Below are 13,422 nucleotides of genomic sequence, written 5' to 3'. Positions count from 1 at the left end.
GCGAGCGATTGAATAGGCTTTAATTATTAACAGAACGTCGGCGAAGCCGGTTCTCGGCCGAATAATCCCGGAATACACTCGCGACAATACTTCGATTCACGTCTCAAATTGTCAACAGTCTATTAGCGTCCTAGGTTGCGCGCTGTTGGCGAGCGACGCCACTCTCGTCGATTCGGGGAAATGGACGCGTCATCCGCGAGACCCTGTAAACGAGGCGGCCTTTATCCCGATGAAATATACATCCTCCGTATATAAGCCTTTTATACTGTATCTTCCCAGCCGGCTTATAACAGAAGTAATGTTTTAGAAATGATAACGGATATAGAAGGGCTCATCTCTCAAACTACGTATACGCGGTCTATCGTATGCCGTCAATTGTAAACACTCCCGATCCGAGCCGTCCATTATATAACTCGCGTTGATAGTTTCCGAGCCGCGGCTGCTGTAAGATTAGCATCTCGGGATAAATACTAATTAGATAGCACCCCACTCGCCGGCCTCTCCGCGTTTCCTTTTACGGCTGCGATCCGAGCGGCTTCCTCGAAGGTTAAATTCGGTTCCTAATCAGGCCATCAAATTACAAAACCAGAGATAAATTTTAAAGGACCGTATACATTCTCAAAACGTACGTAGGAACTCGGCAAAACAATACACGCGTTTTAAGCCCTATTGATAAAGCGTCGAATTTCCAAAAGGATGTCCTTTATTACGATAGGAAAGCGCTCCTATTCGAGGGTCCTCCGCTACTTAGCTATACTATCGATAACCTTAACAAGGTAGAGCCAATGTACGGTATCGATTCTATTTGGTCGAAACTATCGGTAGGATGGATGGCAGAGCTGGCTGTGGAGAGAACAAAGCGTAAGGTAACCTCTTGCGTTGCCGCATAATCGGCCATGAGCCCAGGAAGCTATGAGGCAAGGGTGGGGGAGGCTCCGCGGGGCTTTAGAACCTGATGAATTATAATCCGTTAAAACCGTACACGATTTTCCCATTCGGCAAAGTGGATTGACCAGTTTAAATGCCTCAAGTCGAGAGCCATATAGAGAAAGAAAAGAGTTTGAGAAAACAATATGTGCTTTATTTTTAACCCGACAGAGCGAGCTTTTACGGAGAGATTTTTACGTATAGGACCCTCCGCCAGTTTACAACGGAGTAGAAACAAGCCACGTTCCAAGACACTAGACGCCGCCCGCTGCAATTTGGTAAAGTAACCCCCCCCCCCCCCCCCACCCGGTCACTAACCCGTTCGGGTTAAAGAGTGCCGATAGACGTATATCGTTAGCGTCGTGCCTGATGGCGAAAATAAAGCCCATAAAAAAAGGTTTTAGAGACTTAGAGAATAAAGCATTTCTGTTTGCCTATTCAAGCTCAATAAGCGTCTGTTTTTATTTCCCCCTTCTTTTGGTTTCCTTTACTAAAAGACTTAAAAGAATGCCTTCGTTAATGGATATGTCTACGCTTGTATGCCGAATGGAACACTTAAGCGGTCAAGCGTACTATAGCCGGAATTTTCTAAAAGCTTTTTTTTTCCTTTAGACGGCAGGCTGACTTTATGCACGCGAAATGTAAACACAGAGTAATATATAGGTGTGTTTGTTGTGAAATGTTCACGAAATATTAACGACTGCGTGTTAATAACACCGTATAATCCCGATACGGTAAACAAATATTATTTATGGTTGCTATACCAATATCCAGGAGGGCCAATGGCGTAGTTCAGAAAAATTTGGTTAAACTTCCTATTGGCAACGCTTCAAACTGGACACCAATGCTCTTATTTTTAATATTCAAATTAATATTTTCACAAACAAAATTAAAGTGTGTTCTAATTGTATTGCTTTGCTCCTCCCTGTTTGAAAACATTCATTCTTTCACCCGGGTGGAACACTTCTACAGCGGCTTTATTAATGTACTTACGCAATGATCGAGCCAAAACGTTAATTACTTTTAGTTTTATAAAAACTAAACGTTACGTTGATAACATTAATAAGTGTTCGTGTGTAATTGAAAATTTACAATTAATGAGCTGACTTTACTAAGCATTGCGGAAAACACCCTAAAATCTGATATCTTTCGAGGGCAAGAAAATCGAAACCCATATATTATACACAATTTCGGTCAGACTTCTTAACTTTAAATTAATCAAGTTGGCTGGCAAATGCGGTCATTATAAATAGCTTTAATTATAGCGAGTCTGCGCGAAGCCCAGACGGATATACATGAGGCTTAGACTCCGATAAATGAACGTATATCGCAGCAAAAAGGAGAGCTAGTTTCAACCCCATTTGTCTCGCCCCTCTCACCCGACAAGCTTTTCTCATTAAATTCGGTTTAAGGTAATTAATGCCATAAGTCATCTTTGGAGCTCCGAACTGTAAAAATTACTATTTTCTAAATGCCTAGCTGTAGAGAAATAGGATGGCTATATACGTTAATTCGTAAAATGCGCTATTCGCGGTAAGCAGAGAGATCGTTAGATATGATACTTCATCGCGGTGGGACAAGTAGGTTTTATACGCGTATATTAGGCCAAAGACAAACGCAAAATCAGGGCAAAATTAAACTTTCGTCAGGTTAGATTCAATTGCTAAACCACCCGAAAGGATTTAAAGGGGTGGTCTTTACATAGTCGACCTCAGTAACTATTAAAGTGTAGTTTAATATCAGGGCGAGGCGTGCTAAATAAGCCGAGTCAATCCAAGCTTCATAAATTCATCAATGTCGGGAGACAGGCTCGCGAGGGCCTTTAGCGTAATACACTCTCAAATCTCCGGTCATTTATCATTGAACAGTTTCGGCTAACGGCGGCCAAACAGACGTATGCCGATGCCTTCTACATAACCTGATGGCGTGCTGCATCGCGGCCGAATCGAACGACAAGGAGGCCCCCTCGCAAATCCCCGACCAGATTAAGGGCGCTGGCAGCTTCCTGTTTTCCCACGCCCACCCGCCCACCTTCCCTTATCTCCTCTCCTCGTCCGACTCCAAATTAATTAAATGGATTATTAAATAAGTTTAAAATATTTTACAAATTCCTCGCTCTGTTGATTCAACGATACATTTTCAAATATGTACCTTTCTATACTCCTTCTTCTCTCAGTTTTTTTAATCCCGCTACCCAACTCCTTCGGTTGAAGCTATAAGGATCAAATTAATAAGCAAATGTATTCTAATTATGCTAAGAGATTGATCCATCGTCAGTCTCGTACGTGGTATTGGCTTCTGGCCATCAGTTATATCGGCAATTAAGTTTGCAAAAAAAGCAAATAAGTATACAGAATGAGTGTATACACTATTTTTCGCGCCTTCCTCTCCCTCTTATTCGCCCCCCGCGCGTTCGCCATTACCTACACCCTTGGCGGGGAGTCCAGGCTTGGGTCTTTGGTCGGCGGATATGGAGAATGGGGGCTAAAGGGGGAAAACTCCAATGGAGGCGCCCTGAAAAATAACGCATAAAAGAGTGTATTGGTAAGATTTTATTTTATTAAACTGTTTAGTTGAGCTCAGCGGAACAGATAAATTAACCGCCAAATTTTCGATAATTCATAAAAATTTAGGTTAACTGTTTATTTATGGATATTATTCACGGTTTAATATGCAAAAAAAAATTATATTCAGATAATTTTCGGTTATGGATAAAATCAAATAAAACGGATATTTCTTATCCAATTTCGGAGCTCTACAGTATAGGAAAAATCCACAAGCGAAATATATCTTACTCTTACTGCAAAACTATATGTTTATGATCATTAACTAACTTTAACGAGACACCATCGTGTCTATTATTATTAAGGTTTGTGTTACTCACCACCTTGAAGAAATGTATTTTTAAATTAACACATTAATGATATTCGGGGGGGGGGTGATTAGTGTTAACGAAGGTGCATATGTAAAATAGGTGGGCATAAAAGAAACAAAGGACGCGTAAAAAAGCGAGGTGAAATAGGTTGTTTTCCTTTGAAAATAAGAAATCGTTTTTTTCACGCGCCTCTGGGCAAAGTTGAATCAATTTTTTTTTTAAATTCGTCCCAAAATTGGAAGGAAAAAATCCGAGCATCACCTCCGGGCCGAAGAGGATTATACATTTTCTTTCCCGATCGACCTGAGTGGACTATGAATGTTGTAGAAAATTTATTACTTTTTGGCTTTAACCCCGTCGAGTCTCTAGTCGCCGTTCAACGCACCTCAACGTCGTCTCTCGTCCAAAGCTTTCCACCTCGATTTGTTCGGAAGTAAAGAGCGCGAATACCCGACAGGGAATCGTAAGGGCAAAGAACGTTGCGTTAGGTTATGGAAATGACGTAATCTATCTCGATATTTCTTATAATAAAAGGAGTCGCGAGGCCTCCAAGTTATGGATGCTGGGGCAATATGTTGTAGTAAAATCGAGCTATCAGCGGCCCGCCCCTACATCGCGGGAGAGAGTCGCTTTCTCCACCAGAAAATATCTCTGACAAGGAATTTAAATAATGGTTCCGAGAGACGGCTTTTCCCCCCGATTCTCTTTCTCAGCCTTTCCCCTGATTTCTAAGTATTAAGTTATTAAAAAAGGGCTAAAGAATGATGTCTAAAACAGAGAATTAATGGTCGAACGACTTGGCAGTTGGAGAGTGTGCGGACGCGAGTGAATTTGATTGCCGTTTTAATAAATCGCGGATGACGTATAATGATGGAGGTCTACGACGTTCCCTTTTGCTACCCAATCATTGCTTCGCGCTAATTTCGTAAAAATGTCGTCGAGATCCTTTTTCTTGGTTTTGTCGTATCCTTTCAAGCCATTTTTTGAGGGACCTATAATTTTAGAGAATGAATCGCTCCACCGACTCAGTTTTGATGTTAAGGAAACAGCGAACCGTATGTTAAGGGCTTAGTGTCCATCACGTTCTTCCGGCGCTATTGATTTATATATAGAACTGTTATCATTCGGTCTTTGCTATAAAGACCCATAACGTAACAACGGTAACGTAGATTTTACGGAGAAAGAAATGTTGCAACCGATGGAAGGGAAAGGGAAGCTTTTGTTTCCTACGAATCACGCGGTGTTGAAACAACATCAAATTTGTGGAATCTTTTGAAATACAATTGAGGTACATTTGGTTAGAGCTTTCAGAGGCCAAAAGGTTATGAAAATATTTTAAAGAGTTGTAGGGGTGAATTGAGAAGTATGCCTGTTTTCCCCCAAATTTCCTATGATGAGTTAAAAGAGCGCCAGAGAGCTTCAAAGTGTGGCCTACTAGCCCCTGGAAGTAGGCTGCAGCAAGCACAAGACCAAGCAGCAGTAAAACGCGAACATTAGGGTTTGGGTTCGTGTGATATAGGTAACAAAAGACTTTGTAAACAAATCGAGGTAACCAGCGTAAAAATGTAAACTTAAAAAGTATTTAAAGTCCCTGCAGCTTGGTTTTTCACTTGTTGCAGCCTACTTCCAGGGGCTGCTAGGCCACACATAGAAGCTCTCTAGCGCTCTTTTAACTCATCGTATGAAAATGGGGGAAAAGCAGGCATACTTCTCAACTCACCCCCTACAACTCCTTAAAATTTTTGCATAACCTTTTGAAACACCCTCCATTCTTCCGTCCAGCAATGTAATTTCAAGATGGTTATTTAGGATGATGAATTAATCTAAACTGATCTGCTATATTTCATCTCATCAGATTCCGTTATTTTGACCCATATACGGATTCGATAATATTGATTAATTATGAGGATAATCTTTTATCTGACTTATCACAATTAGTTTACAGGTTCAGATAACTGTTATCTGAGAATCGGTTGGTTGACTACACACGATGACAGCACGTACATGGATTATTTTAATGCAGTTTGGTAGCATTATAATGCTTAAACGCCCTAATGCACGGTTAAACTCATATTAAGCTGGTATTTGCCCTGAAAGTATCGCTTCCAACTGCGATAGGTTAACTTATTTTTTCCGATATCAGATTAAATGAATATTTTAACCAATTGCAGATAACAGTTAGCTGTTTGACACTATACTGAATATATCCAATTAAAAAATTATCCGTTTTCTTTAGCCGAATGTAGAATCTACTTCTTGCTGTTCGAAAGTAAACTTTACGCCTACTTAACGTGAAATTTTTCCTTTAACTTTAAATAAGAAAACATTACTCTAAATGTTTTCATTTTCTAATATGACCACATAATATGACGGCTCTAAGAATTAAAAAGCAGGTCAGTTGACATATTTAGATAAAATTAATAGACTTTATTCAATCAGAGAAGATGATCGGAGGTGAAGGTATTTTCTCTGCTATTCGTTAACGGTTAACTGCTAACCACAACTAGAGGTCGGCGTTTGAATAAGAAATCATCCAATTATTTATTTTTATTCATAACCGCAAAGTATCCAAAAAATATACGAAAAAACCGATTATTATTGCGCGTTAAATCGTTGTTTATTCGTATAAAATGTTCATAAAAACCATTAACCCAACTTTTTATGGTTAATCGAAATATTGACGGTTAATTTATTCGTTCCGCCGACCTCTAAGTCCACAACTCGAAAGAATACGTAACAAACTATCGCGATATATATCGCGCTCTTTTCAAATATGCAAGTCTTATTTTACATTTTGATTTTTCAAAGCTTCTAACCCAAAATTGAGTAACCGAAAAAGAAATATTATCCTTCAGAATCTTAGTGATGAATACGCAAAAACATTTTACGTGAAGACTTTAGCAATTCCATCGTAGTACATTTCCGAATTTAGCTTATAAAATCCTAAACAAATCCCAAACCACCTATTCAAATTGTTCCGTACCGCGTAAACAAAACCAGGAAGCTGTATTAAATCGAGAATCCGGGGGAATTTGATAAGACCATCGTAAAAACGAAATCAACAACACCATTGGAGCCACCATGCCTTTATCGACGATACGGATACACGGTGGCGGAAGAATATTGGCTTTCGTATCATGACCGGAGATATTGCTACCTCTATCAAAAGTCCATAAATAATAACGTTTGGCGGACTGTAAACAGAGCGAAGCGGCGCGGATGTAAGAAAAGGAGAGGTGTAGAAAGAGGTCCGGGATAGGGCAGACTTGAAAATCTTACACTTACCAGCTCTAACGGCGGATATCCGACTACCGATGGTCCCCACTGAATTGGAAGCGGTACAGCGATAAGAAGCAGCGTGCACATCTAGCCTGTATTCATCACCACGAAAGGGTAAAAAAACCAGGGAGCCGTCCTTGCGAATTTGTCGTAAGCCGGCGACGTCCGACACGGGCTTCCCTTCCTCGTCCACCCACGAGATTGTCGGCGTAGGGGAGCCCTGGCAGGAGCAAGACAGAACCGTGCCCGTCGTGTTGTAGAACAACACTTTCGCTGGCGGCTCTTTCACGAACGAAGGTCCGCTCAAGCTGGCTTTGCATGGGTTGGCTGCAACGCGAAAAAAATAAATGTATAAATATGTTTAAAATACAGCGTCATCTTTTAAAATCGATTTTTAATAAAGGAACGATCTATCTGGTAATAACCGTTATGATAACATGGAACGGCTAACCAGGGGTCTATAATTTATTTATAGGTCAAAAAGATCCTAATTTACGAAGAGCTTTCTCCTGTTACGAAAAAATGCTATGAATATTTTTCGTATTGCTAATAAATATATATATAGCATCCCAACCCTAACGAATATTTTTTTAGCTAAACAAGGAAATGCTTTTTATAGTTAAAATAGAAAAACCAATTGTCGTAGAGTGCATTCCTATTGTTTTTCGATAAGGTATAAAATAAAATTATTTGAAATGAATAAATGAAAAGCGATATCCGAAAAGTATACCAATGAAAGCGAAAGCTAACGCAGAAAGTTATCGATTTTCATTGTTTAAATTAATTTATTATTACGGATATGAATCGCGGAGGAAGGAGATCAAAGGGAATTCGTTATATATACTTCAAAGCAAAGATGTGAAATAGCGCTCATTAGAGTGCACTACATTAAAACGATACAAAAGCGTCATTCTCAAGTCACGCGTACACGTATCGGCTCAGTATCTTTCTCTAAATAAATCTGCTTACTATCCAACGCCTATTCTCCAGTAACTGTATACGCGATACAAGCACATAAATGGACGGCCGATGAGTATTGCACGCGAGCAGGGAAGGAAATAAATCCCGCAACTTAATAAGCTTTAGTAGCGCCGACGAGTTAAATTGACAGTGGAAGTATACTGTAGTGATGGGTAAAGTCACGGAAGCATTAGAGAAGCGCTATAGCAACAATGTTACGGCTGGTTGCGCTTGAAAGACAACGAAAAGAGACAGGAACCTAAGCCGATTATAGTTACTGGAGATATCTTCATAAGCTTTTCTCCGGGAAAAGATGTTAAATCAGGTCGAATTCCGTTATTTATATTATTTGTCGAAATAATGGGCGAGTGTCTACTAAGGCATTTGCTACGAAGTGTTGTTAATAAAATGTGCCATCTAGCTGCATAAGGGTAAATTATGTAAGAAATTGTGTCGATAAAAAGCGCGGCTTTTATATCGGCAGATACGACTTGGCAAATATGAGAGAGATATTTTTTAAGCGTATTTTGGCCATTTTTTTATTGCAGCTGCTCCTTTATGACCAAATAAAGGGGGGCAAAGAGATATCTACTGGTCGGGGATAATGGGTTTAACATGTAATGGCCCGCCTAGACATAGCTTTTCTTCTAAGATTGAATCCCACTCCTTGTACCCGAGAAAATAATAATAATAAGCGCCAGAGATTCATAGGGAGAAAAACATTGAAAATCCATTTCACTTATGAACAATGAAAATGGTACGATAAGATTGAGATGGTGCATTAACTATCGCTAGACGTAAGAGCACTAAAAGGAAAACGCCTTGTAAATGTTTTATCGCCAAATTTCCGATGCGACCAGACTAATGGACTATTGTACATTCTCCTCCGTTTGAAAAAGAACGCATTCTGAATTATCCTTATACCTTGTGTTTCATTTTGTTGATTAAAATTTTAAATTAGGTTGCCAAAATATTTTCAAAATCCTTTGACATTTTCTGGTTTTTAAAGATTATACAGTTTTTAATTTTTCATTAACTTTTTGAAAAGTAAAGTATATTTACTTTATTACAAAGGTGAGTACGTTATGTTGTTATTGAAAAACGTTCATTGCAATCTTATATTTTTTTATATAACTATAACATTTTCAAGATAATTAAAAATACCCTTTATCTGATTTTCCTGTTTTCCCTGACCCACGTTCCCCTGTAAATTGTTGTTTCGGGTCACCTCCATTTTATCATTAAACAGGCGAAAATTCTAAATCCCAACAGTCTTCAGCCTTTTCATTACTAGAAAATAATATCATAAGAGTAATTTTAAAATAAACCAAAGGTCCGCTCCGACCGCTTCCATTTTCATTAACACCCACCTAGAACAGACAAAGCCTCGACGATCGAGAATCGCGAAACCCTTCATAAAAATTCGCAGTTGCAACTTTAATAGTGAAATATAGTTTATGAAAAAATTGTAAGACCCTCTGAATTTTATACGAAGATTTAAAACTGAGCTCGGAAGCTCAGAAATAGAGCCCCTAGTTCGAAAGCAAAATATTCGTAACGGTGTCCAACGCATTAATAATTCCGGGTATATAAAATATATTGAACATCTACGCGAGAACGAAGGAAGGTTAACTCACCCGATAGAAAGAAAGCCAAAATCCAAAGCATGATATCCCTAACAGTCAAATATTCCAACAGGCTAGTCATCTGAGCGAAAATTCGCGGAAGAGAAAGAAGAAGAAATAAAAAAGAGGAAACGCAAACTAGCAAAAGGGCGCGTGGCCACCCGACATTATTAGCTCCTATCCGCCATCCGGCTTATCATCTAGAGGAGCTTCACGTGCCCCGCGGAGAAATTCGCGCAAGAACGGCCGGGTATGTCCCGTCTCTTTCTCCACCAAAACTCTCGGACTCTTTATTTGCTCCCGAACTGCGACGCTCTGTTTCGAAAGCCCGGAGCTTTCTGCCGCTGCAACCCAGCCACGGATCAAAAGATGGAACAGAATGGGAGCCACCGTGGATAGAGAAAGAGAGAGAAGGCCTGGCACGCGGCTAGTTTTCTAGGAAGACACGAGCGCCCCGGTGCGATAGCTTCGCGAAGCAGCTTCGCTCTGCTGGTCGTTAACCGTTACCGGCGAGCCTTGTTTAACGTTCGAGTAGCCGCGGGCCCCCGTTTCAAACTTCCCAGCTCGCTTTCTTCCACCAATGAGAGGAGAAAGAGCGAGAGATTGGTACTTTATAGGTGATTTTTCGGATCGGGAAAAACACATTGGCCTTGAATTCCTTTCTCTCTGGCAGCATCTTTTCCATCGCGAGGCCCGAGAGTGAGGGTTAAGCCGCCTTCCTCTTTACCGACTTAGTAAACTGTTTGTTGGGCCCCTGGCTGCGACTCTCTAGGCGAACTTTATGGAAGAATAGGTTTCTTATAAGTATAATAATCTCGAGATTCGAGCCTTCACCCTCTCTACCTTCTCCGTGGAAAGTTAGTTTTAAAGAAACGCGGCAGAGCTAGTTCTATGTCTCGCAGTTATTTCGTCCGTTTTCTTTAAGACCGAATTTTTCATCCGCCCCAAATGAAACCGAAGTAGAGAGAATGAGAGAGAGGGGGGGAAAGCGAAAGGAAAACTACCAATTGAACTTTCCGTTCTTTCATTTTGGCAACAAAGAGATGCTAGCCTTGTTTGATAAAGTTGGATCAAAGAGCAACTGATATTCGAAATCAATATTGGTTTATCAACTTCTAAACTAGCTACGCGGCTAAATATCACAACTATACACTAAACTGTATGGAATTATTTAACTACGACTTTCTTCGGAAAATATTTATTTATAAACTATTAATAAATATATCCTGGTGAAAAATAAATTTATAATTATCTGTACAACAAAAAACAATAGTAAAATTTTAAGGTCTGAAAAAGAGTGACCAAAAATTCTTTAAAAAATTGCACGGTTTTCTTATTTTAGAAAAAGTTAGTTCAATTTAAAAGTGACCTTTAATAAAAAACTAGAATCGCAATAACATTTCTTATACAACATTGCTGTGGAAATAAATCATCTTCATTTTCTCACAGGCAAAAGTATTATAAATTTTACGATCAATTATTTATGAAGATGAGTTTCTTAGGAGGAGTTCAATTATACGCTCCTATAAAGAGGTAGAGTGAGCCTGGTGTTTCGACGGGGTTACGTAGTTATCGGTTCCCTTTTCGGAGCCAGTAATACAACTAGAACCCTAAAACTGGCGAATCTCCAGCGACTACTTTAGCGAGCGAGTTCAACTTTTATTGGTTAGCTTAACAACTTCGCTAAGGGAGTCACTTACGCCTCTAAAATCGAAGAGGCTGGGGTTAGATAAATCTTCCCGGGCGATTATTGAATCCACGCGAAGCGGGGCCCAGGGCCAAACGTTCATAGCCTGGCAAGCGAAGGGTAGAAGAGAGCCCCCGAAGATGCTAGGAAGAACGTAAAACTAGGCCCTCTATAAAACTTTTAGTGGTTTCTGACCTCTGACATGCAAAAATAAAAAATAAGGATCTGATAAGGAGAGCAAAAAGGAGCTGGTGCCGAGAGAGAGAAAATGTTTGAGGTCGTAAAGGAGGGGCGCTTGCCTACGTGAGCTTCCTACAGGTACCGGTATATTTTCGGTAGGACCCTAAGCGAAGAAAATTGCTTACGCCAACAAGGTTAGCGGAATAAGCTCCGAGTCTCGAGGGACTTTGTTACGAGGATTTTCCTGCCGGATTTCTTCTTCCCCATCTTTCGCGCGGCCCTCCTAGTTTGTATGTTAGTTTGTTTGGACGGAATTACCGCTTCGTTACATCCCCCTTTTATATAGCAGCGCCCTGCCGACGGATTTGAGTTCCTTAAATTCCCGAAATGGAGTGATTACGCGCGGCATGGCCAACAAGGAATAAAATGAAAGTGAAAGCCGTGGATTTTGTTTCCGCAGGCGCTATAGCCCGAGCCTAGTTTCCAATACCTGTTGATTAACATTCTGATATTTTTAATCCGCTTAAGATTCGTTAAAGTCGTACGTGTATAATGCGCGGAATACGTTTGTACTTAATTACAGCTTATCGTTTCCATCTAGAAGCTAGGGCCCCGGCACCGAAGTGGAAAATTACTGAAAAATAAGGCCGCTCAATCAATAAAGTAAATAAGATATAATAGTGGGTGATTTAGAGTTTCGTCATACTAGGAATCAATAACTATTTCGAAACCACAATTGCAATATTTAATGGTTGTTTAAATTAATTTCTAAAAGCCCGATAGAACTAGCGTTCGGAATGAATCAGCCTTAAAATAATTTTCCGATATAAAGGAGAACAAATTTATCGTAAAAACGAAACATTTCAGAATAACGGGGGTTCGGAAGACCGTCATTGAGTTATTCGATTTTAAACAATGGAGTCGGCTAGTATTTAATACAAAAAAGCATTAACGAGCGAAATTCCAAAATTAAGACAGCGACAAAATCAATACGGTGGAAAACGCCTAGCCGAAGGTAAAGAAACCCTTGGAAAAATGGCCAATTTTGCGATCAAATTTTGTAGAGAAAGTAAAATATTGGAAGGGCCCACCCATAAAATATATTTGGTCATTTTTGGAAACGTTATAGTTAACCCCTATCCAGAAAAGCGACAACCAGCCATTCAGGGTAAGAGAGCTATAGGCCTCCTCGAAAACGAGATTTTACGACCACCCCCCATTCTCCAGAGAGGGTTGGTCGCGGCCCACTCCTTACCTTAACAAGCACCGCGTTCCGCCCTACATTATATAAAAGCTACGAATTTTTCTTACGGATCAAGAAAGGCGTGAACGCGACTCGAAAAGGGTGTAAATATTTTAGCGAGCGACCGGCTATACACAAAACACGATTATTTATAGCCCAGATATATACGTCCCGCAAAGATATATGTACGGGAGGGGAGCTAATAGCTTTATCATAGCGCAGACGGGCTACGAAAGAAATATAACTTCAAAATATCGATCATTTCAATATATTCCATTATGGAATGAGATTGGTATTTTTATTTTCTGAAAATAAGAATACGAAGGGGAATTGGCGTAAATGAAATCATAGGCGGTTTATTAATATGACTAGGGGTAAATTTAATAGGCTTAGTGTTTTTAAGGCGCCCTTAATAATGGAAACCAAATTTAATTAATCAGACGATGAGAAATATAGGCGCAGTTTATACTAACGCTAAACTTTGGCGTAAAATTTCCCACTGTATTAACAAATTCCGAAAAAAAACGTTAATTTAAGAAACTTCGGTGACGTGATGACGTTCCTGAAATCTTTACGTGATGCAAAATTGAATTTTATTCGAAAACTGCCAGAAAGGTATACGGCGTATATCGTCTATTTATCTTCA

At 39.8% G+C, this 13,422-nt stretch overlaps 1 protein-coding gene across 1 annotated transcript in view; it reads right to left on the bottom strand.

Annotated features, from left to right (window-relative positions):
* The window catches only part of LOC149936091 (cell adhesion molecule Dscam1-like), a 60,778-nt gene extending 51,050 nt beyond the window's left edge, over positions 1-9,728 (bottom strand). Inside the window, exons 1-2 of the mRNA XM_090181676.1 lie at positions 9,679-9,728; positions 7,088-7,408 (exon numbers count right to left, since the gene is read on the bottom strand). Coding sequence (XP_090037802.1) covers positions 7,088-7,408; positions 9,679-9,709 — 352 coding nt within the window. The 5' untranslated portion in view covers positions 9,710-9,728. The remainder of the gene's footprint in view (positions 1-7,087; positions 7,409-9,678) is intronic.
* Positions 9,729-13,422: the final 3,694 nt, after the last annotated feature.

Source organism: Leiobunum rupestre, chromosome 7 (genome assembly GCF_980474605.1).
Source record: "Leiobunum rupestre chromosome 7, qqLeiRupe1.1.hap1, whole genome shotgun sequence".
Classification (NCBI taxonomy): Eukaryota; Metazoa; Arthropoda; class Arachnida; order Opiliones; family Sclerosomatidae; genus Leiobunum; species Leiobunum rupestre.
The sequence above is the reverse complement of the archived record's forward strand: the minus strand, read 5'-3'. Positions and strand labels throughout refer to the sequence as shown.